General features: G+C 52.9%; 1 protein-coding gene across 4 annotated transcripts in view; it reads left to right on the forward strand.

Moving 5' to 3' along the window:
* KCNT1 (potassium sodium-activated channel subfamily T member 1) overlaps positions 1–24721 on the forward strand; it is a 79214-nt gene that overhangs the window by 22350 nt on the left and 32143 nt on the right. For 2 of the 4 annotated variants that reach the window (XM_058853855.1, XM_058853856.1), the window contains exon 1: positions 14829–15240. The exons of the other annotated variants lie outside the window; for them this stretch is intronic. In XM_058853855.1, coding sequence (XP_058709838.1) covers positions 15092–15240 — 149 coding nt within the window. In that variant the 5' untranslated portion in view covers positions 14829–15091. Of the gene's footprint in view, positions 1–14828; positions 15241–24721 lie in introns of those variants that run through there. 4 annotated transcript variants of the gene reach the window in all.

Below are 24721 nucleotides of genomic sequence, written 5' to 3' on the forward strand. Positions count from 1 at the left end.
ATGTCACTGTGCCACAATGTCACTGTGCCACCATGTCACTGTGCCACCTTGTCACTGTGCCACCATGTCACTGTGCCACTGTGCCACTGTGCCACCATGTCACTGTGCCACCATGTCACTGTGCCACAATGTCACTGTGCCACCATGTCACTGTGCCACCTTGTCACTGTGCCACTGTGCCCTCATGTGTGGGGCTGGAGCTCCCTGGCACCAGGGCTGCTGCAGGGTGAGGAGCAGGGCGAGGACTGAGGGAGCTGGGGTTGTTCAGTCTGGAGAAAAGGAGACTCAGAGGTGACCTTATCACTCTCTACAGCTCCTGAAAGGTGGTTGTAGGCAGGTGAGGTTGGCCTCTTTCACCAGGCAGCCACTGACAGAACGAGAGGACACAATCTCAGGCTGTGCTAAGGGAAATATAGGTTGGATATAGTGAAAAAATTTTCACTGAATGAATAATAAAGTACTGGAATGGCCTGCCCGGGGAGGTGGTGGAGTCACCATCCCTGGATGTGTTCAAAAAAAGACTGGATGTGGCACTGGGTGCCATGGTTTAGTTGAGGTGTCAGGGCATGGGTTGGACTCAATGAACTTGGAGGTCTCTTCCAACCCAGTGATTCTGTGAATTCTGTTGAATTCTCTTGACTGTTCCCTCAGGAACCTTCTGCCCCTCAGAGAGGGGTTTGTGTCCCTGGATGGGTTCTGGGTGTCACACAAAGCGATGGAGAAGATCGCGGGCGCTCCCTGTGCTCAGAGCACACCTGCTGTCACAGGGGTGAGCCTCTCAGACACAAACTGTCCCTGTCACGGGGCTGCCAGTCTGTCTGTCTGTCCCTCTCTCTGCCCCGCTGCCATGGCTTTGCTGAGCAGCTTTTCACATTGCTGCTGTCACCAGTTCCTTTGTCACGGGTGATTTTTGCTGCTCCTCTGCCATCTCACTGTGGAGGGGCCCTCTGGAGGCCAGCGCACACATCACTCCTGTCCAACTCCTCCACAAATCCAGGCAAATTGGCATTTTCTTATGCTCTCCAGGACCCTCTGTTGTCACCTGTCTCTGAGCTTTTGGTTGTAGCTTTATGTGAAGCTGGCTGCTGCGAGGCGTCTGTCTCTGAGATGCTGGATACGCTGTCTGTGGGGTGTAGGGGAGTGAGGTGTGGGTCTGTCTGTGTCTCCTGTCCATGGGGTGTAAGGGAGCGAGGTGTGGGTCTGTCCACATCTCCTGTCCAAGCAGACACCCATGGCCACCCTGCTGAGGCTGGAAGCCGGGATCCTCCACCCAGCGAGGGTCCTGAGGGTCCTGCTGCCATCCTCCTCTCCACACCTCCCAAACTCTTGGAGTTTAACATGGATCTGCAGGTCGAATCCTCCCTTCCTCGTGTGATGCTGGCTCCTCTTGCCGTGTGAGGGACCCCCAGGCTCCTCCAAGCTGGTCCTGCTTTGCAGAGGGCTGGGATGGGCTCCTCTTGCCGGGATGGGCTTTGTCCCTCTCCTGCACGGCTGGGGATGGACACGGGCACTGCGTGCTCTCAGCCTCCCCTCCGACAGCAGGATTCTTACAAAAGCTTCACTGCAAGGTGAGGCCACCCCAAGCACATCCTCCGGTGCTGAGCGTGCCTGGCACCCGCGGTTTGCTGCGTTTGGCTGCGGTGATGCTCCCTGTTCCCACGGGGAGTTCCCAGCTCATTCCCATTCCCGGCCCGTCGGGCTGGTGTTTCCCCCATCCCGGAGCGCTGGGGCTCGGCAGGAGCCGTGGGGGAGGCTGCGGCTGTGTTTGGATTAGACACTGCCGTGCTTCCTGCAGCCCACGCAGCCTCCAGAGCAGCCGAGTGCGGCTCTGCAAATTTAGCAGCTCCCTCCATGCAGGGAGCTCTGGCTCTGTGGGCAGAGGCTCCGAGCTCTGCCTGCTTCTCTCCCGATGTGCCATCAGCAAAGTCATCACCGACCCTCAGCTTTGCCGCAGCGGGGTTCTGGCTCCGGATCGCTGCGAGAGGATTTGGGGAGCTGTGAAACCACCACAGCTCCCCAAAAAATCCCGGCTGCTGCTCGCAGCCCTCCGTGAGCCGGGTCAGGGCCGCTGTGACTGCAGCCCTGGGTGACAGGGAGCAGCCGGAGCAGGAGGCTCCGGGCAGGTATGTGCCACCTCCCTGGTGGCAGGAGCTGTCAGGGAAAAGGTCTCCTCTGTCTAGGAGAGAGGAATATTTCTGGGGAGCAGGTGGTGAAGATATTTAGCAAATGTCAGCTTGAGACCTTGCCATCCTGTGGGCAGGAGCGACATTGCTGAGAAATGTGTTATCCTGTCAGAAAAGCAGCAAAAAAAATCCCCCAGTGAAATGTTTACGAGCGAGGCAGGGCTTTGCCAAAAGTGGGCGTTTTTCCAGCACGGAGCCTCACGGAGCCCGAGCTCCTGGGAGCTGTGGGAATCCTGCTCCAGCTCACATCACTCTTACCACCAGTTCGAGCATCTGGCTGAGTCGCTCTGCCTTAGTTCTGAACGCCTCAATCACTCCCCAGAGCAATTTAACTCGAGAGTTTCACTGGCACAGTGGTGCTGCCTTGTAGGTGAGCAAAAAGCAGTTTAAACAGAAAAGGGTCCTGCAGATGGGTGCCAAATACAGCTTTTTGAAGCCAAAAATCTGCATAAAACTCCTTTCAGGCAAACTCTGCCTGTGGTGGAATTGCAGAGACCGAGGGAATCTTGTTTGCCCAGTGTCCAGTATCAATGTGTGAAGTGTGTAATTGTGTCTGGGCTGAGAGCTCCGTATGGGAGCACTGTTTGAAAATGTTCTCATTTAATAAAATGGGTGATAATTAGCTCTTAGACGAGGCTTTAATTGGAATAATTGGCATGGACACTCGTGTGTTAATTTAGTTTGGTGTTTCTAATGCACAGTCACGGTGTTTGTTCAAGGACAGAAGTGGGATTAGGTGGTGCCCGTATTTCTCAGCAGAAGCTGCAGCTGAGCTCTGGGAAGGCATTTATTGGAGGAAGCTGCTCAGTTACTGCTCTTGGAGTTGCATTTTGGAGATGGATTTGCTTCATTACAGTTTGATGCAATCACAACCACGCTGCTGAGTCGAGGCCTTCTCTGACACTTCAGTTCCCACTTCAGATGATTTAGGATTGGTCTTTGTGCTGATCTGGAGCAGCTCCAGCTCCTTGGCACAGGGGCATTCCTGTCCTGAGCTGCTCGCACACACGTGTGCAGGAATGTGCTCACTCGTGAGCCAGCACACAAGGAAGGGGAAGTTCATGTTCTCTATCCAGCCTTTCATCCCTACTTCTCTCAAGCCTCTCAAAATCCATCACTTCCAGGTCAGTAAATCAGCACCATGAGGTTTTTCTGTGTGGGGAAAGATTTTACAGTCTCTTTCCAGCATGGAGATGTCTCAAGCTGTCAGCTCAGAGCTGTTCTTCAGGGACTGCCATGAGTTGGATGCTCTGCTGCAGGAGCTCCTGCTCTGTGGGGTCACTGAGAGTGTGAGATGGTGACATAAAACCATTACAGCTCCTCAGCCTCTTCCAGAGCTGTAGTTTAACAATTTTTCCTTTCCATCTTCCTCTGAGATGCTTTTATAAGTTTGGTATTGTCACTTTGTTTGGCTTCTTCCCACACAGCAACTGCACTTAGAACTGCCCAGTGCTGATGGGGAGATTTATTGCCAGCAGCAATTGTGCGAAAATTGAGAGGAAAAACAATTTCTAGGCAGCTTTTGTTACGGCCTCTAATGGGAAATATTTCCTTCGCACTAAGAACATGTAAATGGTTTTAGTGCCGGATGCTGTGCTCTGTGCCTCAGAAATGCTCAGCCTTCCAGGGTTCAGCAGCACAAATGTTTCTGTTTGCAGACATGTGCCCACTGAGAATGCACAAGGGCTGAATTCCTTTCCAACGGTGAGAGTTTAAAAAAACACCACAAAAACTCTGACAAAGAGCAAAGCTTGGATCTCAGAGCCTGGGGAGAGGAGCGAGGGTCGGGATTTCAGCGGGAGGGAGGAGGCAAAGAAGGGAATGAATGCTCTCCTCTGCAGCAGGGAATTGTGAGAGACTGAGATGAGAGGCTGGGTGAGTCCGTGTCCTCTTCCCTTGCTGTGTTTGGATGTGCTGGTGGAATCCCCTGCTCCCTGTCAGAGGAGGATGATCCACAAGAGGCACAGCGAGTGCTGCAGTTCCAGCATGGGTTGGTGAGCACAGGAGAGCACCAAGAACCACTCTGGGACCTCACAGCTGCTTTTCCTGAGAAACTTTGGAGAACTGGAACAATTACCCAAATCTTTAATGCCCCTTTCCACCCCTAAGCTTTTTTTTTTGCTCTGTTTCCCACAGGCAGATTTTAGGGAGAGAAAGGAGTACAGCTGAACGTGCTGGTGAAGATATTAATCATGATATAATTCAATTTTAATTCCATTAGACACCTTTAGTGATCAGGGAGTTTCTCACTTGGTTTAATCGACTCTTTTCCAGATGATGAAGCTGCAAGATCTGGCATTTGTTATAAATGTCTGTTTATTAAACCATCTTTCGTCCTAAAAGCCTTTGCCTGGCCAGGATGGATATAAATGGAGAGGATGATGATGCCAGTTTAGTCTTTAAGGAGACACTGTGTAAAAAATTGCAGCCTTTTCTTTTTGATTTCTTTGTGTCTTTACATGAGAGATGAGAGCAGGCCAAGGCATTGTTTTGCTGCGCTTTTTACTGTAAATGTTCAGGGCAGCCAAGGTCTGTGAAACAGCATTTGCTGTCACACCAGCTCCTGGAGTGGAAATTCCCTTTCCAGCAGATGATTTGGTCATGGCAGTTGAACCAAAAGCTGATGAGCAGACAAGGGCAACGGTGGATAATATTTTAAAATCCTTTTGTGGCTTTAGCTCACCTTTGGCTCCTGCCCTGGCTCAGCTCTGAGAAGTGTGATGCACCTCTGGGGAGAATTCCGGAGGGTTTTGTGCAAAACTTCCTGGATCCTCTTCCCTCAGGGCCACAGTTTCACACATCCCTGCCTTTTTAATGCCTCGGGGCTGACCCCTGATTTTGGCTGGATGTGGAAAGTGAGACCCTTTTTGTCACATCCACGACAGCACCTGTGTGACTTGGGCATTGCAGTCACCTGACTGCAGGTGACACTGAACATATCACCTGGCTGTGAACACATCACCTGGCTGTGAACACATCACCTGGCTGCAGGTGACACTGAACATATCACTGGGCTGTGAACACATCACCTGGCTGTGAACACATCACCTGCCTGCAGGTGACACTGAACATATCACTGGGCTGTGAACACATCACCTGGCTCTGAACACAGCACCTGCCTGCAGGTAACTCTGAACACATCACCTGGCTCTGAACACAGCACCTGCCTGCAGGTAACTCTGAACACATCACCTGCCTGCAGGTGACTCTGAACACATCACCTGCCTGCAGGGCCTCCTGGCTCACAGCAGAACCCTACAGTGTGTTGTTGATGGGTAAGCAAATTTTTCCTCATTGAAGTTAAAATAAGAAACGTTCTTGGAGATCAATGGTCTGGTACAACCCCCTGTTCTAGTCCTTCCCACACAGCCTGATGAGGCTGTCACAGACTCCATGGAGTTCATGCCTCATTTCTGCAGCACACTGTGAATTCCTCTTTATGGGGACTTGCCATTTTCTCGGTCTTATATAATGCATTACAAAAAGAATGCTGAGAGAAATGAAAAAATGTATGGGAAATGGTACCTGGCATCATCCAGAGACCCTGGGGAGGGTTATTACCATGAGACATAATTGGCAGTGCTGATGGAGAGCCCCAAAGCCAAAATTTCTTCTTTGAATGTCAATCATCTTTTTTTTTCTTGGATTTTTTTAGAAGTTTTATGCAAGTTTTCAGATGCTAAAATTCTCCACATTTTTCAGTGCAAACCCTTAGCACCATTTAATAAGCAGACACTGCTCTGCATCACATTACAATTTCAATACTTTAAAAGCAAAGCTGCTGCAAGAACATCATGAAAAAAAAAAAAGAAAAAAAAAAAAAGAAGTCTTGGAATCCTTTAAAACTGCAGAGTGGGAATCACTCTGGCATTTTGCAAATCCCTGTGAAATTGCTTCCTGGTGAGCTGTGCCAGGCGGCTCAGAGGTGTTTGCAGCAGCGAGGAGCTGCCTGTGCCTCCGGAATGCCGCGGTGCCGTCTCCATCCGGAGCATCCCCGGCTCCTCCAGGCGCTCTGCTGCTGGGCACGGAACCAGATTCCAGAAGGGTTCGGGAGAGGTGCGTGGGGAGCAAGAGGCGCCTCTCCAGCTCTCGCCGCCTGTCACATCCCCTGGGAGAAGCTGGGGTGAATCCCGGGGGCGCAGGGTGTCCCCTGGAGCTGGCTGTGATGGAGAGGTGCCGCAGGGGCAGTGGCTGCTGCCTGGCCTGGGATGCCCAGAGCATTCCTGTCCTTTCTCCAGGTGCTGCCTCAGCCTCCTGCAGCAGCAGGACACCAAATCCCAGCCTCGAAAGCACCCGCGGGGCTCGGGCCCCGCGAAGGGAAGGGATTGCCTCGGTCATTCTGCCGTGGATTTGCTGCTCCTGCTGTGCCCCAGCTCGGGCACGGAGCCTCTCCTGCCCCGCTCCCCCTACGGGCATCGCCAGCGGCACCCGGGGGCATTTCCCAGGCGTCTGCGGATTCCCGCTGGGAAAGCGCTTCACAAATGCTTGAAGCCATAAACATTTATGGTGCAAAGATCATTCCTGCTGGGAGGCAGCAGCTGCTGGCAGGGGCGGGCATTTCCCCCCAGCTCCTCCCGGCCGGGTTTGGGTGCTTTGGGTGCTGCCCTGTTTCCTCCCCAGCTCCTCCCGGCCGTGTTTGGGTGTTTTGGGGGCTGCCCTGTTTCCTCTCCAGCTCCTCCCGGTTAGATTTGGGTGTTTTGGGGGCTGCCCTGTTTCCTCCCCAGCTCCTCCCGGCCGTGTTTGGGTGTTTTGGGTGCTGCCCTGCCTCCTCCCCAGCTCCTCCCGGCCGTGTTTGGGTGTTTTGGGGGCTGCCCTGTTTCCTCCCCAGCTCCTCCCGGCCGTGTTTGGGTGTTTTGGGGGCTGCCCTGTTTCCTCCCCAGCTCCTCCCGGCCGTGTTTGGGTGTTTTGGGGGCTGCCCTTCTCACGCTCACTCTCGCTCGGGGCCGCTGCCCAGCCCGGCTCTGCCTGGGGGAGGACCCGGCGCCGCTCTCGTTCCATCCTGGGAGATGAGAGTGACCCCGTTATGTACTCACCTGGAAAAGTGACTTGGCCGTGCCTCATTACTGTGCTCTGCCTTGAGATTTTCATGCTTCCCTTGCAGATATATATTTAGATTTTACCCGAGGGTTTTGAATTTCCTCGCTGGTTTGAGCAGCTGCGACAGGTACACACTTACCTTCCCTTTTTCCTCCGGCCATTTTAACCTGCCATCGGCTTTGTTAAGGAGCCGGGAAGAGACTGGGAGTCACTGAAAAGCTCCAGGGTCTCACTGCTCTGCCTGTGAGGCTGTCAAAAGCAGCCAGGAGCGGGAGCCGTGTCGGCAGCATCGTGCCTTTGTAGGGAGATTTGTTCAGCAGCTGCTCGGGCGTGCTCTATTTCTCCTTTCCCTGCTAAGCAGTCCCGAGTTGCCACACTGGGTTTGCAGCTTTCATGTTCGTCGCTGATGAGCCACACTTAGAGAGGTAAAAATGGCTTTGCAAAGGCTGCGATGACAGTTCTGGGATTCAGCGTGAGGCTCCAGCGCCGCAGTTACATAAAGGCTGCTCCTGCTCCCGGGGACCTGGCGAGGCACCCGGGGAAGGGGACCTGCCCTCCCCGCTCCCCGCCAGCCAGAACGAGGGGTTTTGTTTGGGAATCCCCCCGTCCATGTGCAGCGAGCAGGGCACGGCTGAGGGGCACCAGCTGAGCCCCGGCACCGGGAGCAGCCTCGTGGCTCAGGGTGGGAGGGAGGTTCCAGGACACTGCTCCTATTGCTGGGCAGTTCCTGCAGTCCTGGGCCCTCTCTCCTAAACCCTGACATTTGGAAGTTGTTAACATTTGAAGTGTTTCTGCAGAGTACACTGGGAAGAGGAGAGAAATCAAAGGCTCTTCTGGTATCAGCCCGTCCCCCTCTGGGCTCACAGCCTGCCTGCAAGCTCTGGATGTGTTTTCTTGCTTTACATAATTTTTCCATCTCTCTCCATCAGCCCAGCTCTTCAAAGGCTTCCTTCTGTTTCCAGCTCTCTTGCAGCTGCTAAATATGCTCTCCTTCGTGCTTTCCAAAGTGTTCCTCCTTCCCCAAAACTCCATTGCTCCAGTTTATTGGAGCAGTCTCCCAAACTCTGCTGAGGAATTGCTGGGTGATGCAGAAGCTGCTGCCTGGTGCTGTTTGGTTCAGCTGCCAAGGCTAAATAGGGAAAGTGAGGGAATAAAACACAGGCAGTGAATTTCTGCCTGTGCCATGCAAATCTTCCTGGTCTCTGCTGTGGCCCCACTTGGCCAAAGCTTTGTGCAGATGGCGTGGGATGGTGTCAGTGAATATCGCTGTTCCCCCGCTCCAGGCTCTTTCCTGGTGGGTTTATTCTTTGTCAGGTTGCCAAGGACCCCCCAGAAATGCAGTGGGGATGGAGCAGCCCCCCAGGCCCACCGTGGTGGGAGCTGATCCCCCAGAGATCCTTGGAGGTGAGTCCCCTCCAAAGGTGGCTGTGGCTGGGACTCCGGGATGGAGGGAGGGAATTTGGTACCATTGTGATTTTGGCAGGAACACTCAGCCCAACTGCTGTCCCAGCCAGATGCTGTGATGACAGAAACCCCTGCAGTTTGTGAACTTTTCCTGAAATGCTTTTAATGACAGTTTAATAATAACACTTAGTGCTCGCTACAGAGCTTCTCACCCCTGGAACCGAAGCGCTTTCCTGAGAAGGGTAAGGACCATTATCCCCCGTGCTCGCAGGGGGGAATAGCTGCTTTTATTTGTCAGCCTAATTATAACAAGTGGAATTAATCAACTTTTCATATGAATGGTGTTGCTTTTTAAAGACAAATGTCAGAAAGGAGTCCTAGAGACAAAGGAGAGCTCCAAGTGGTGTAGATCCATCTGATGGCTTCTCAGGGAACTCGTCAGAGCCTGTGGTGCAAAGGCATTAACCCTGCCAAGGCAGAGTGAGGAGGGAAAGGCGAGGCAGGGCAGGGCACGGTGTGGGTTTGCTGGTGCTCTGGGTCCTGCTGAGGGGGTGTTTCTGAAAGCTGCTGCTGCCCTGACACAACCCTGCTGTGTGTGATTCCCTCTGCCTTTCCCCTCTCCAGCTGCTCAAAGCCCCATTCCTTGGGAACATTCTCCCAGCTCCTGAGTGTCCCCTGATTCTTAGTGCACTCTGTGGAGTGCATGGAGAAATTCCATTGAAATAATTACTTTAGTAATTGATTAGTTTCGTAGTGGGAGGACTCAAAGAGGCCATAGCCTCTTCCTGTATAGTCACTGAGCTTTGGGCTTTTTCCCCCTTCTCTCTGTCCTGCTCTACGTCCTCCTGGTGCTCTCTCCAGCCTGCAGGGAAAAGGACAGGTTCTTGTTCTGAGCAGGGGAGTGGAGGCTTGTTTTGGCTGGGGCCTCTTGGTGTGGCAGTAATGGGCAGTGAGTAACAGAGCTCAGTGAATGCAGCAGGGAGAGTCCCTGAGCTGCTTTCTGTGAGCTGCCCTGCTGCTCACAGCCCATTACCCAGCAGATTCACCTCAAAAGCAGCCAAAATCCTGGGAAATCCTCCCATTATCTTTGGCACTCAGCTGCTGAGGGTCTCTGCTCGCAGGGATGGAGGAGGCAGGACCCAGCACCCCTGGGGACAGAGGGCACAGTCAAGGCAGGACACGTTTGCAAATGCTTTGAATTGCAAAGTGCAGCCAGGGCCTTCCCCAGCTCTGAGCATCTCCAGGAGCACCAGTCCCACAGCCCTGAGCATCTCCAGCAGCACCAGCCCCACAGGATCCGTGTCTCTCCCATGGGGATCAGTCCCTGAGCAGCTCCAGCAGCACCAGCCCCACGGGATCCGTGTCTCTCCCATGGGGATCAGTCCCTGAGCAGCTCCAGGAGCAGCAGCCCCATGGGATCCGTGTCTCTCCCACGGGGATCAGCCCCAGGACAGCCCCAGCTCACCTGGATGCTCCTCTCTGGGAGTGGCAGGTAGGAATCATCCTCCCCCCCAGCTTTCTGCAGCCCCCCAGGCAGGATTTGATCCTCTGTGTAGTTTAAATTTCATCTTTGGCTCCCCCAGCAGTGCTGAGCTCCTGCTCCCCTGCCAGGGGCCGTGGGCCAGGGAGGACCTTCCTCTCCAGGCTAATGGAAAAAAAATGGAGAGAAGTTTTTTTTTAATTGACTCGGGATCAATAGATAAAAGTATTTCCTAGGCACTTTTATTAATAAATACTTACATCCTTGCTGCCCAGGGAGGGTTCCTGGGCATCTGCTGGGTATTCTAATACCCACAGTCTGAGTTAATCAATGTATTGGTACTGAATGTTTGACTGTAAAAGCAGCTGGAGCTCTTTGGGTTCAGATCTCTCCCTAACTGTAATTCCAGAAGCTGATGGACAGTCAAAAATCCTGGCAGGGGGACCTGTTTTGTTGGGAAAAGAGTCCTTGGGGCACTCTTGAGCAGGGTGAGGGGATTCTGGCTGTCTCAGAGGGCTCTGAGGGTGTCCATGCACCACATCCCTGTGTGTGGGAGCAGCTCTGGCACTGCACATGGATGGAAAGGCCAAGTTCTACACAGAGAGGATGAAGCACCAACATTTTTTATTTTCTTTTTTTTTTTTTTTTTTCCTTTTTGGCAAATTTACTATTTTCACTGAGAAAAATGTCAGAGGAAAAAACATTCTGGTGAGGAAGCAGAAGCTCCTTTTTCTGTGATTTTAACTTCCCATTGGGACAGAGAACCATTAGTAAATAGAGAAAAAAAACATCAAATTTTTAGATTTCCTCAGAAGCTTGGACATTTCCAGCTCTGCTGCAGAGGGATGTTTCAGCTGGTGTTTTTTGTGGCTTGGCTGTAGGATCCTCGGTGGGATGGAGGGGTGGCTTTTGCAGGGCTCTGCCTGAGCCTTGGCAACCTCCAAACATTGGCAGCTTTCAAAAAGCAATTTTGCAGAGTGCCTGGTGACAATGTAGGGCATTCCCTGGTGACTCCGGGGCAGAGGTGGTGCGTGTGCACTTGGTGAAAAACACTTCAGCAAGAGGCTGTGCCAGGCAGCTTTGTGCATTTAGCTGAGTATTAGCAGCCCTCTGAAGTTTATCGAGCTGCTAATGTCATGCTGTGACATTTGTTGGGGTCCTGAAATACAGGAGGTGTTTGTGGCAGTAATAAATTACGTGGGACCTTGGTGTTATTAAATAAAGGGAGGTCAGGGTTGCTCTGCAAAGACACAGAAACACAGAGGGGCTGTGCAGGGAAAGGTGATTTTCCTAGAGCTGCTTGCCAAGAGTGTCCAGGGGTTCCTGGAGAGATAATAATGAGCATTAATGGATTTTCAGCTCAGAGTCCCTGGAGTTAACACTTTATTTGTATGAACACAGCCCCTCCTTAGAGCAGCAGCTCTGATAACGTTTCCTGTGAGGTTCTGACTGCTCATGAGCACAAGCTCTTCTTCCAAAGTGTGTTTTCCCCCCCAGGTTAGTTTTTGTGGGTTTGGAATGATCTTTGCAGAGCTGATGCCTTTCAAGATTTTTAAATACATTAGCCTGTCTTTCCTCAAGGAGGTCCTGCAAACTAAAACCTGGGGTTGTATCTCAACAGAGCAGGTTTGTTTGCCAGGAGATGGGAAAAACTCAACCTCTTCCTGTATCATCAACTACTTCTAATGGACAGGGTGATGCTGTATTATTAATAAGTTGGATATGTGAATAAAGGGAGTTTTGGCAGTTGGGGCTGAAGGCGGCCTGGATAAAAGGGAGAATATTTAACAATGCAGTTGTTGTGGATTCAATTAAGAGCAATGAAGAATCTGCTTCCTTCTTAATCTCATTTTCCAAAATATGCAATATTTCCCTGCAAGTGCTGCTCAGCAATTCCCAGCCATCCCTCTGGCCCCCAGCACAGCAGTGGTCTCGGCATAATGTAGATGCTGAAATGAGAAATCAGCACTTTGTAATGGCTCTCAAACTAAAATTAAACATCCATTTCCTGGCTTGCAGTCAGATGGTTGGCATTCAGCTGGCCCAGGGAGTGTTTCTGGACCAGAGGAATTCTTATTTGGGCTTTGATGTTACCGAGGTTGTGTTTTGTTGGTTTTCCCCTCCTGGATTCCCTGGGAGGATGTGCTGTACACACAAGGTGCTGGATGTGGAGCTCGCTGCCGTGTCCCCTGGGCAGAAGAGCAGAGGATGTGTCCCTGCAGAGCTGGCTCAGGTGACACAGCCACGGTTCTTTCTAGGAACAGCTGTTCCCAGCCAGAGGGAGCGTGCTGGGTCTACTGGATGTACTGGGCTGCCTTTGCTCGGAGCTCCTGCCTCTCTCCTCCTCCCACTGCTCTTTGTGACACAGCAGCACTCTGGCACTGTCAGGGCTGGCAGGGGAGAGGCTGCTGAGCTCTGGGTCTCCAGGTGAGGCAGGGATTGCATTGCTGAGGGGGGAATGTTCTCCTGGCAGAGGCACAGCAGAGGAGCTGCTCTGGCTCAGGGCAGGGCTCCGAGTCACTCTGAGGGACCAGCCGGGCTCGCCGAGGTTCTGTTCAGCATCGAGCGGCCTCATTTCCCCTCCAGGAGGAGAATGGTTGCTCAGACCCACAGCCCTGGCTGCAGTTTCTCATGACCTGGTGTCAGATCCTTCCTCTCCCTCTGGTTTTCCTGTCCTGGTTTGTGTTTAAGTGCTTGACAGAAAAGGCGACTTCATGGAGAGGCTGCTGTGGGCAGGATCTGAGTTCCTTGAGGGGCTCTTTGATCTGCTTTTTGTCACCTTCTGCACAGCACAAGTATGACAGGAGAGTTTATATTTTCTGTTAAAATTCCCCAGGTCTTTCCCTAATCCCTCTTCTGTTCCTGCTTCTGTGTGAGGGCATTAGTGCTGAGATGAATAACTTAAGCCTAAACCCCTTTCCACATCTAATCTCAAGCCTAAAATTAATGTTCCCCTGCAATTTGGAATACAATAGAATGTAGAATTCATCCAAAAAGAGACACCTGATTGCTCCATCCCAGTGGCTCTGTGGTCCAGGAGGATTTATCAGGGCACACTCCAACCCAAAGGGCTGACAGATTATATTCGGTGTTTGAGGACCACACCCTGAAGTAAAGAGATGTGGAGCAATAAATGGAAGAGTCTGAATCAAACCATGAAAGCAGAAAGGAATGACTTGGGTGGAAAATGAATGTATTGAGCTAATGAATCATTTTGAGGCAAAACAAGAAATTAAATGTACGCTGAAAGCTGGCACATTAAGAAAAGGGCTGCGGGTTTTTATCCAGTTTGCATTTCAAAATGCTGAAATGAAGTATGTCGGATGGTGAAATCCCATTAAGAAATAACGCTGTGAGAAGGGAAACCAGGATTTGGTTAACAGGAAATGAGGATTTTGCTTTTCCTCCCAGAGCAGCCGGGAACTGCCCTTGTGCCATGGGGCAAAAGATGGTTGGGTTCTGATCTCTGGGGCAAGAGCAGAGGGCAGAGCTCAGCGTGCCTGACAGCTCCTGGCAGGAGAGAGGAAACCAAGGACCGGCCTTTTCTCCCCAGAATTTGGCCCAGGACGGTGATTCTGGGTGTTCTGACAGCCTGGCAGGGGGATGGAAGGTGTGCTTAGGGCATGGAGCTGTGCCAGAGGGAGTTGTCAGCTTTTCATTCTGAAAGGAAAGTCCTTTGGATCCCAGAATTCTCATTCCAGGGCAGCTCCTGCCCTGCTCTCCCAGCCAGCCTTCTCACAGCTGCATCTCCCAGGCTCTGGGAAGACCCTTCCAGTCAATACCTTGACTTTTTTGTACAAAAACATTTAAAGGAATCCTGTGCTGGAGCCCGATTATTCACTTTGGTTTAGGTCACGGCATGGTGACCATCAGTGAATTTATTCTTTATTTCCAGCCTGTGAAGGGTCAGCAGGCTCTGCAGTGGGGCTGGGCCATGGGGCAGCACTGTGGGATGTGTTGGCAGGGCTTGGGCTGGGCTTGGCGTGTTGGGGTGACACCAGGAGCTGGGTGGCCTCGAGGAGCCACCTCTGTCCGTGGTGCTGAGCCCTGTGCCCCAGCCGGGCCGTGGGGCCTTCAAGATGTTTTTGGTTCCTGGCTGCCATCAAACACGAGCTGGAGCAGCTCTGGGCCGGTGGCATTCCCAAAACAGGGAAGGATACTCAGTCCTTTCCCCCCACTCCTTTCCAATCCCACCTGTGCACTCAGGTGTTATCTCCAGCTCAGCTCTCCCCCGGCCACAGCCAATTCCCTTTTCTGCTGGGTATCTCGAGAAATCCATGCCAAGAGTGTGGAAGGAGCAGCAGCTTTTGCTGTCACCTGCAGAGGGAAGAGTGGGTCACTCTGGGACAGGTAAGGTGCACCTGGCCAGGTGAGCGGGATCTGAGCCCTGCTGGCCACTCTGAGGGAGCAGCAGGGAGCTCCTCTCCGCTCGGTTCACAGCGGGAGCGTTTGGGAGGGGACCGAGCTCTGCTGCTTTGTGTCTGAGAGAGCCAAACCTGCTGAGTCTGTTCCCTGGCACGCAGTCTGCACGCTGCTCTGTACACACAGGAATAAGATAAAATAGCTTCCTCCTCCTCATGTTGCTACCGAAAAACAGCGATGGGGAAAGAAAATAATCCTTCAGCCCCTGCCCTGCCTGTGGTGATAAGAGCGGTGCAATCCTCCTTTTGGAGCCAGGCAAGGCAATTTCATTATTTAGCAAACAAAGCCCTTTCAGAGATTTCTGCATTGTGGACGTTTTCTCGGCGGTTTTGCACCAAATCTGTTGCGGCAGCAAGGCCAGAGAGTTTGCCTTGACTCCCCTCACTACCAAAATAAATGTTCAGGGCAGGATTGTTCCACTGAGCAGCCGTGACTGGGGAGAGAGAAGAAGGAAGGAGATGGTACGTGCCGACAGCTCTAAACTGATTGCGGTGAGGATTGCTATGTATGAGAGAGTTCAGGGGGGAAAGAGGAGGAAGTCACAGAGGCAGCCGAGGCTCGCAGGATGGCAAGAGCCAAGCTGAAGAATTCCCCTTCAGAGAGCAATTCCCGTGTCAAAACTGTCCCACCGGCGACGACAGAAGATGTCCACGGGGTGAGCCCCTTGTTACCGTCTCGGAGGATGGGATCCATGGGGAGTGATGTCGGACAAAGGTATTGCAGGACTGCAGTGGTGCGTGGGGAGGCTGGGTGGGGGAGGCAGCACCCTTTATCTTTCAAATGAGAGGGAAAGGATTAGTGCCTCCACGGGCTGGAGGGGTGGTGGATCAAATCCTTCGGATAGCCGCGTTAAAGAGCCACGCCAGCTCCAAAGTTGTGTTATGAAATAGGGAGCTGGAGCAGAAGGAAACTAGTTCCTTTAAATTTTTTATAGGTTCTTTTTTGATTTTTGATTTTTTTTTAATATGTCTAAAGCGTGTCTGACCATGGGGCTGCCACACACCACTGGTAACTTGCACTGCACCTTCCCTGTGCAGTATAAACCCCAAGCTTATTTACACTGCTAACACCACAGCACGCACTGTACATAAGCACCATGTTTGTATGGCAGGAGAGATGCTCGCCCCCCCCCATCTGAGCAATAATTTATTTGTAACTGCAATAAAAAAAAAAAAAGATTAAAAAAAAAAAAATGCTGGCATAGGAAATGCTGCAGCCTTCCTGCAAGCACACAGCTGAGAGCACAGCGAGGAAGGAGCTGTTTTTCAGGAGGATGAGAACGCTTTGCGCTGCACTGGGATTTCAGTGATTCAGAAGGAGCCAGGTCCCCTAGTTACGATGAGGATGCAAATGTCACTAATTCAGTTCTTGTTCTGTTCGTTCCATTTTCTGTCTCATTCTTCTCCTCCATCTACCCAGCCTTTCAGCCCATCCCTGCTGCCTCACCTGTGACTGTGTACTGTATGTCTTCTAGGATGTAATTTGGTGCAAATGAGCACGGTAGGAAAGCTCCTGCTCAGGGGGAATTTTACTTGCTTGGCTTTAGACTGGAATGAATTCATGCCTCAGCTTCTGCCTCTTGGCATATCTGGGGGGAGGCTGGCACGGAGCCAGGACCAGCAGCTGTGGTGCCCGCCGGGGAAGCCGAGGAGGGAGGTGTGTGCTGGGGAGCCCGAGCCGTGCCGGGCACATGCTTCAGTCTCCAGGTCTGGGAGGCAGAGTCCTGGCACACCGGGGAGCTGCGAGTGCATCCCTGGCACGCGGTGCCAGCGCTCCAGATGGCACCGGTGCCGGGGCTCTGGTGAGCAAACACTGGGAGCTGGTGGGGCGCTGCCTCTGCCTCTGCCAGGCGAGGGCTCACACGTGTGAAGGCTGAGAATGGGCATCATGGGGCTAAATCCCTGCAGCTGCTGTGGCCTCAGCATGTTTTGACAGTCTGGGTCTGCTCCCAGTGCTGGTCAGGCTGTTTGTGGTCTGGTTTTGTGCCTTGCTTTCATTGCTGCAAAAAACAGATACCAAAGCTGGACCTGTCCTGGGGGTACCTGAATCTCTGAGGGCAAAGCCTTTGGAGCGAGGCTGCTTCCTCTCTGTGCTCTTCCAAGTTGTGGTGGTGTCCCCTCAGGACAGGGTCAGTGCTCAAACCAGGTGTGTAGGGGCCAGAAAAATACAACTGGGAGACTGCTACAAACTCATTCCACTGATCAGCAGTGGTTAAACATGCAAGAGGGGCTTCTCCTTTTTGGCACCCAGGGGCCCCAGACCTTCATCCCAGGGCTGATCCTCCTTGTCTTTTGTGGGAGCACAGCATAAAGTAGGGATGCTGCAAGGATTCTTGGAGCAATTCCAAAAATCGCATTGCTACGGTGTTTTGGTGGACCCTCGAGAGGAGGTGCTGCATAAAGACCAAATTATCTGGGTTTCACTGGAATTTTAAGTGATTTGCTGCAGTCCTGTTGTAAGAGAATGCTGCTGTGAGGTAGAGAAGTTGGTGGAGCACTTTGACACCCCTGTGGCAGCGGGCAGAGCCCTGCAATCCCCACTGCCAGGATCTCCTCCTCCCCTGGGCACTGCGTCCCAACAATGAGCTGGCAATTCAAATTGAGATTTCTGCACTTCTCTTCCACTGCTGCAGCAAAGGCAGGGAGATTGGTTTGGAAATGAGGAACAGGGAGTTTGAGATGCTTCGTGTCTCCCAAAGCCAGACTCAAGCAGCGTTACCAAGTTAGCAGTTCCTGGGAGCTGGGAGTGAATTTCCAGGTGATGGTGGAAGGAGATGTGTGTTACAGGGTGTTCTCAGGATGCAAATGATCCCTCCTGGTGATTGAAGCCGGGGAAATTTATTCTCACCTACTTTATTTACCTCCTTACTCTGTCTCTGAGTCATTGCAGCATCTCAAAGCTTTTAGGGGTTCCCAGTCAAAACAGGAGGAAAGGATTTGAATTCATCTGAGGGAAAACCACTCCACAGCTTGGGAGTAAAAAGGGGAATTCAGGACTTCCCCTGGGCATTCAGGGCAGGGATATTTTCCTGTGTCTGGTGACCTGCAGGTGAGATGGGACCAGCCCAGGTGCCCATGTGGAAGTATCCTCCACCAAAGAGGCTTGGAGTTATTTCTGTGTGCCAGGGACTGCTGTGAGATGGGGATGGAACTGGGAGCCTCCTGTCCAGGGAGGGCTGAGCTGCAGAACAGTGACTGGAACCAGCCAGGTGTTTCCAGAGGCAGGTTTGTCCCTTGTGCTGGGGGGGGATTTGAGGGGGAAAGGTGTGAAGGGAAGCAGAGCTCCACAGAGCACTCTGTGTTTGGGCAGGACATGCAAACATCTGTTTGCATCTCATTTCACGGAGCACTGATCTCCCTGTAGCACCCGAGATGTGGGTTTAAAAACACAAATAAAGGTTTTTACAAGATAACCATGTCCTGTTTGTGCAGCTCTGCTGGAAGCAGGGGAAGCTCTGACCACTGCCTGTCCCAGGGCACGCTGTGACTCCGGAGGGATTGCAAACATTCCCGTTTGGTGTCTGCTTTGGACGCTCTGCCCCAGCCCTTGGCAGGGCTCTGGGTCCCCTCCCTGCCCTGTGGCCCCCCCGACCTCCTTCAGTTGTGTTTGTTGAGCTTCTGATAACAGAATTGTGAGCTGCTGAGGTTTGGGAGGGAGATTAGCATTGCAGAAGAGCTGGGATTGGAGAGGACCTGGAGGGCTCTGCTCCAAATCTGGACTGGCTTTAAAGTTGTCCCAGCTGGCTCAGGACCAGTCCTGCTGGGTTTTGAACATCTCACTGGACATTTCTCAGTTTCTTTGGGTGCCAGGTTCAGGTTTGATCATTCTCTGGGTGAATAATTTTTCCTTCACTGTATTTGGTACCTGTTCCCTCTTGTCCTTTCACGGGGTGTCCCAGAGGAGCCTGGCTGCTCCTTTCCCCTCAGGCAGCCCAAGGCAGCAGCTGGATCCTTCCCTCCCTTTCCTTCTCCTTCAGGCTGCTCCCACCCCCTGCAGCCTTGCCTCGTCTCTCAGCTGGAGATATTTTTGGCAGGAATAAATGGGACTGTGCTTCAGCCCTGTTCCAGTCAACAAGGTGGCTGGAGTCTCCTCGGTGGGAAAGAGCTCTGCTAGGCTGAGTTTAACACCAGGTTCCTGGAGGTAAAGCACTCCAGAGAGTGAGGAATTCACCCAAATGTGTCTGAAAATAGAATTTCTGACCAATGGATGGAACAGGCCTGATATTAACAAACAGGACTTGCTAAATGTGTTTTTTTTGCCTGACACTTGTGCACCAATGAACCACAGAAAAGTCCAGTCTGGCCAATGAAACCACTACAGCTGCTCAGTCCTTGCAGGAGCTCTCCAGGTGATGCTCTCCACAGGACACATTTTTAACATTTCTTTAACATAAGCTTTTTCCAGCAGAGCCCTTTCAGAGCCTCTCTCTGTCCTCAGCCAATGCCATGTGCTGGTTTGCTGCCTCAGCTCTGGGTGAGAGGCTTTTGTGCAGCAGAAACGCTGTGCCAGGAACATCCCCTGAGTGAGGTTTGCCCACCCCTGCCCTGCTCCATCCTTGGCTCTTCTGCTGCTCCTCTCCTGGCTGGGGATGAGGGTTTGTACTGGAGATGTGAGCAGGGCTAAGGCTGGAGGTGCTGGGATGCTGTGCTAGTGCTGCTCTCACTGAGAGGGGCTGTCAGTGACACTTTGGGAGGGAGGACAGGGGTCAGCATGGCTGGGGGAGCCCTTCTGGAGGATCTGGAAGGGAATCTGGGGGATCCAACAGGCTTTGCTTCTGAAGCACTTTGGCTGTGATGTGCTTTGCTCCGCTGGGCAGCCCTGGCTGGGTGTGTTTTTGGGGGTGTCTCTGGATGGAGGGCACTGGGTTTGTTTGCCTGCTGATCTCTGCCCACACTGCAGCATCTCCCAGCCTTGCCCTGGCCGTACCCAGCCCACGGGCTGCTCTCAGCGCTGGGTCCAAGCACCCAGCCCTCCTGTCCCTGGGGAGGGCTGAGCATCCCCCCTCCTGCCAGCCTTGGATGAGCTTCCCTTGGGCTCTTCTTCTGTCAGGCCGGTCCAGTGGCACTGCTCGGGCTTCTGGGTGTTTCTCTGGGGGCTGCTGAAGCTGCTATCAGGGTGGGATGGTGCTGGGAGCTCAGGTAAGGTCAGGGGATGGTGCAGGGAGCTCAGGTGCTGTCAGGGTGGGATGGTGCAGGGAGCTCAGGTGATGTCAGGGTGGGATGGTGCAGGGAGCTCAGGTGATGTCAGGGGATGGTGCAGGGAGCTCAGGTGATGTCAGGGGATGGTGCAGGGAGTTTGGGTGCTGTCAGGGGATGGTGCAGGGAGTTTGGGTGCTGTCAGGGGATGGTGCAGGGAGTTTGGGTGCTGTCAGGGGATGGTGCAGGGAGCTCAGGTGCTGTCAGGGGATGGTGCAGGGAGTTTGGGTGCTGTCAGGGGATGGTGCAGGGAGTTTGGGTGCTGTCAGGGGATGGTGCTGGGAGCTCGGGTGCTGTCAGGGGATGGTGCTGGGAGCTCAGGTGATGTCAGGGTGGGATGGTGCAGGGAGTTTGGGTGCTGGGCTCAGCTCTCATCACGGCACAGCTTGATGTGATGGTCAGGGCATGTCCAACTGCACTGGGAACGGAGAGAAGCACGACACAAATATCTCTTGAGCTGAACAGGAGAATGAGGTTTATTACCTCAGATCTTCTTTTATAGAGCGATATGTGAAAGTCCAGAAAGGTAAAACTCTTCCTGGTCAGTGAACCATCACCATCATCGGTCAGTGGTGTACAGCACCCCCTGACTAAGCAACACCTGCAGATTGTTGTGCTTTACCAAGGTCTCTTTAGATTCTTTCTCATGCTTTCCCAGGCCAGAGTGAGAAGCCTGTGTGACTTAATTTTACACAGGCTCTGTTCTCCCTGCCTGCTTTCAGCATCCACAGGGCCACACTCTCAGATGCCGCTGGCAGCACAGGGAGCTGCCATCCTTCACACCGAGCAGAGCCCTCCATCAGCACCAGCAGTCTCACCCTGGCCTGCAGAGTCTGGCCTTCATCCTGCTTCTTTTCCTTTCCCCAGAGCTGCTGGAAGTGCCCCAAAGTGCTGGAACAGCCCTGAGCTCTGCTCATCCTCCTGCTTCTGCAGCTGTTCCTGTGCACAGGGACAGTGCTGACAGCAGCGTGTCCCCTCCAGGGCCCGGCCCTGAGCTCCCTGAGCTTTTGGGTGTGTTTGTGGCTGCTCCTGTGCCTGTGGGGCTCCTCTCCCAGCTCCAGGCCCGCTCTGGCAGGAGGTGTTTGCCCTGTGCCACCCCAGGGCTGGGAGCTGAGCTTTGGGAGTGCTGAGCTCTCCTCCCACGGCTCGCAGGGAGCGCAGAGGAGCTCGGTGCCCTACATAGCCCTGACAGGCAGACACGATCCTCACCTAAGGATGCCACACTCGGCACTCACACTTGGGCTTCTGCTCTGTTTATTTTAGGCTCCTCATTCCCATCAGGTCCCATCAGGGCACAGGGATTAGCATGTTCCTCCCCCAGGGGAGGCTTTCCTGCTTGCTCTAACAGTGCATGGCCCTCTGAGCGGGCCATGAGGGTCCGTGCCACGCCAGGGCCTCTTATCTCACCTCCAAACTTGTCCACAGTCCCTCCCCCACAAGGATCAGTCACTTGTCAGGACTGCAGGGACTCATTTAGCTCATTAGCAAAGGCAGGAGCTGTGTCAGAGCATCTGCAGGCCCTCTTTGCCCAGGCTTGGCAGTGCCTGCCCTCTCCATCTACCTGAAAGGAGCTTGTAGCCACGTGAGATTGGTCTCTTCTTCCAAGAAACAATCACTAGGACAAGAGGAAATGGCCTCAAGTTGTGCCAGGGGAGATTTAGGTTGGTTTGGGGGGAAAATTTCTTTACCAAAAGGGTTGTCCAGCCCTGCCAGAGGTGGAGTCCCCATCCCCGGAGGGATCTGAATGATGTGTGGTTGTGGTGTTTGGGGACACGGCTTAGTGGTGTGCTTGGCAGTGCTGAGAGTATGCTTTGATGATCTTAGAGGTCTTTTCCAACCTCAATGGATCTGTGGCTGATGCTGGGAGAGGCACAACTTTCTGGAAGGTATCTCCAGGCCAGGCTGGACACTGGGCTGGGAACAGCCTGTCCGGCTGCAGCGAGCGCCGCTGCGGCTCTGGCACTGCTCCTGCTGCTTTCCAAACTTTATGTGTTTGAGTTGTGATATGGCTTTTGCAGAGGAATGCCAAGGAAAAGTACTCCTGTGATTAAAGCAGCACCCTGGGGAGGCAGCCGAGCCTGAGCTGAGCTGTCTCCTGCCCGGGCACCTGCTCCGGGGCCAGCAGTGGCAGAGCCTGTCCGGGTGGCACCTCTGCAGCTGTCTGTGAGCTCCTGGTGGCTTTTCCAGGTGCCCACCAGCACAGCTGGCTGAGTTCCTCCACACCAGGGGAGCTGGAGGCTCAAGTCCCTTCCCTGGGGTCATCTCTGCTCCATCCCCCAGCCGGGAAGGGGAGCTGCCCTTCCCTCCCCTCTCACACAGGTTTGTGAGCAGACGTGTGCCTCTTCCTCTCGCTTTCCCCTTCCTCTTGCTCGTTCCTTCTCCCCCTCTTTACTTTCTTTTTTCATCTCCTCCCATCTGTCCTTCTCACATCAGGCTATTTTGGGCTGAGTTTCTCACTGTCAATATGGTAGGAACCGTGGTGCAGCTCCTGTCTCTAGAGGATGAACACTGCTTTGGGAAGCCTCCCCAGGCTCTTACCTTGCTTGGCTCACATTCACCCCCCTGCCTTGACCCTCTCTTGAAGGCATTTTGAGATCAGGGTGGAAAAGCATTAAATCCTGCCCAGAGCCAGGGGACAAAGTCATCAGATTTAATACCTTTCCACCTCAGTCTTGAAATGCCTCTGAGCCTTGCAAGTGGTTATTAAAGCAGCCTGAAGCCAAGAGTGGTGTTGGCAGGTCATTACTTGTGTCTGTAACTTCCAGAGGCTTCAAGTCAAGGCATGAATTTTTTGTTGCTTTGTTTTGTCCATTTGGAAATGATGGCTGTAAATTGAATAGGAAATGCACCACCAGAAGTGAATTTTTAATGTCCTTAATTTACCAAAAATTCAGGAGACAGTGGTGAAGGCGCAGAGTTTGCTGGGAAGGAGGAGCAGGTCCCTGTGTGAGCTGGGCTGAGCTGCTGCTGAGCTTCTCTTCTCCCTCCCTCTGAGCATCCTGGAGCCCTTGAAACACAGGGACAGCATTTAGCCTCAAATTACCAGCACGAGGCACACGAGCTAAGTGCCACCCAGATCCTGCAGTGCCCTGGCAGAGCTGGGGGAGAGCTGGGGCTGGCTGCCTTCCCCCAAGAGAAGGGAATTGCTGCCCCATTTCTTGGGGTACTGGAGCCCAGGGGTGCTGTGCACATCCCTGCCCAGCTCAGCTTTGCTGGGAGGTGCTGGAGCCAGAGCTGAGGAGGCAGGATGAGGTGGAAGGTGCTGCTCAGCCTCCAGCATGGGTGGGCAGGTGATTGCTCTCTCTTTTACATAAGCAAGCTTTATTATGGCTTTGTTCTAATAATAAATGTGCCTTTGTCTCTTCACCTTCTAATAAAACCTTCCCCTTTTGTAAGGGGCTGCAGCTTGAAAGGTGGGGGCAGACCTATCTCTGAGGCAGCCAAGAAGTTCCTTCCCCCTCTGCTCCTCTCCTTTCTCCCACCCTTCCCTGCTCTGCTCTCCTGTCTGGGAGGTGCTGCTGGTGCCAGCCTGGCACCGTGGTTTGTGCTTGGCAGCACCAGGACAAGGGGCCTCAGTTTCCCCTGCCTGGGGACAGCTCTGCTCTCCCAGCCCTGGATCCTGGAGGGGAGCAAAGGTCGTTTCTCTGCCTGTGCCGTCCTTGTTTTCCATGGGAATGGGATGAGCCGAGGTTTGTCTGCTCTCGTGGAGCCAGATCTGGATGAAATAAAAAGGTCAATTTGAAGTAGATTATCTTAAACACATTAAAAGCCAGCGTAACCTTTCTGACTCCATTAAGTGGCTTTAGTTCTGTATATTGTAAATCACTATTAAAGCCTTTTTGGGATCTGGAAAATGGTTGTTTTCCAGATGAGATTTCAAATGATTTTTAGTTTTCTTCGAGAAATCTCTATATTTTCTCAACAATTCAACTGTTGGTGAGAATTTGGGTGCCTGGTGGGAAGCAGGAGAGGTTTCAGTGGGACACCTCAAATAATTTCTTCCCTCTGTGAGCAGCACAACAAAGTTCACTCATTTGGGAGCCAAAAGCACCTTTTTGTCACCAAAAAAAGGGTTATTTTATTGCATGTGCTTTAACCAAGGCACAGAGTGGCCAAAGCCACCCTTGGGGAAGTTCATGTCTGTCCATGACTTTAGAATCCCTTTTGTTTGTGGTGCCTCCATGTGAGTGAGGTGTTTATCTGAGGTGTTTATTCTCCTCCTGAGCCCGTGGCTTTGGGGGGAGGAATCCTGGGAATCTCCCTGGCTCATCCCAGTTCTCCAGAACCTTCATCTTCTGCAGGGCCCCATTGATCTGTGTGGTTTTGTGCCTTTGCTGCTTGGCTTTCAGGAGGGCTGCTGTGCAGCTGGAATTAGCTCCTGTTCCTCCACCCTTCCCGGCTGCCAGCTGGCACCAGATTAGGAGAAAACCAAATCATTTGCTGATTCTTTCCCCATAAACATCTCTGTGAGGCAGAAAAGGCCACTGCTCCAAACCAAAGGCAGGCGGAGGGGCCCGAGCAGCCCCTGCTGCTAACGTGGGATAATCCAATTTAGCTGGAGGGAGCCTGAGCTGGCAGAGCTCTGCTCTGCAGCTGGAGAAAATCCGGGATGCTGGGCAGGAATAAATGCCAGGGCTGCTCCAAGCACAGCCCAGCTGTAGAGCCACCCCAGGGCTCGTTCTTGCTGCGAGAGGTGGCACAAGGAACTGCTTTGGTGTCAATTCACTTCATGCTCCAGGAGGAGCTTTGCTTGCAGGAGAAAGCTGGAAATGAGCAGGGAAGCGGGGGAAGATGGCAGGAGGTGAGCCCAGAGAAGAAGAGGCTCTGGGGAGATCCTACAGCACTCTCCAGTACCTAAAGGGCTGCAAAAGAGCTGGAGAAGGACTTTGGATAAGGGCCTGGAGTGACAGGACAAGGGGGAATGGCTTCACACCGACAGAAAGCAGGGCTAGATTAAATATTGGGGATAAATCCTTCCCTGGGAGGATGAGGAGGCCCTG

Source organism: Poecile atricapillus, chromosome 20, assembly GCF_030490865.1.
Source record: "Poecile atricapillus isolate bPoeAtr1 chromosome 20, bPoeAtr1.hap1, whole genome shotgun sequence".
Taxonomy (NCBI): Eukaryota; Metazoa; Chordata; class Aves; order Passeriformes; family Paridae; genus Poecile; species Poecile atricapillus.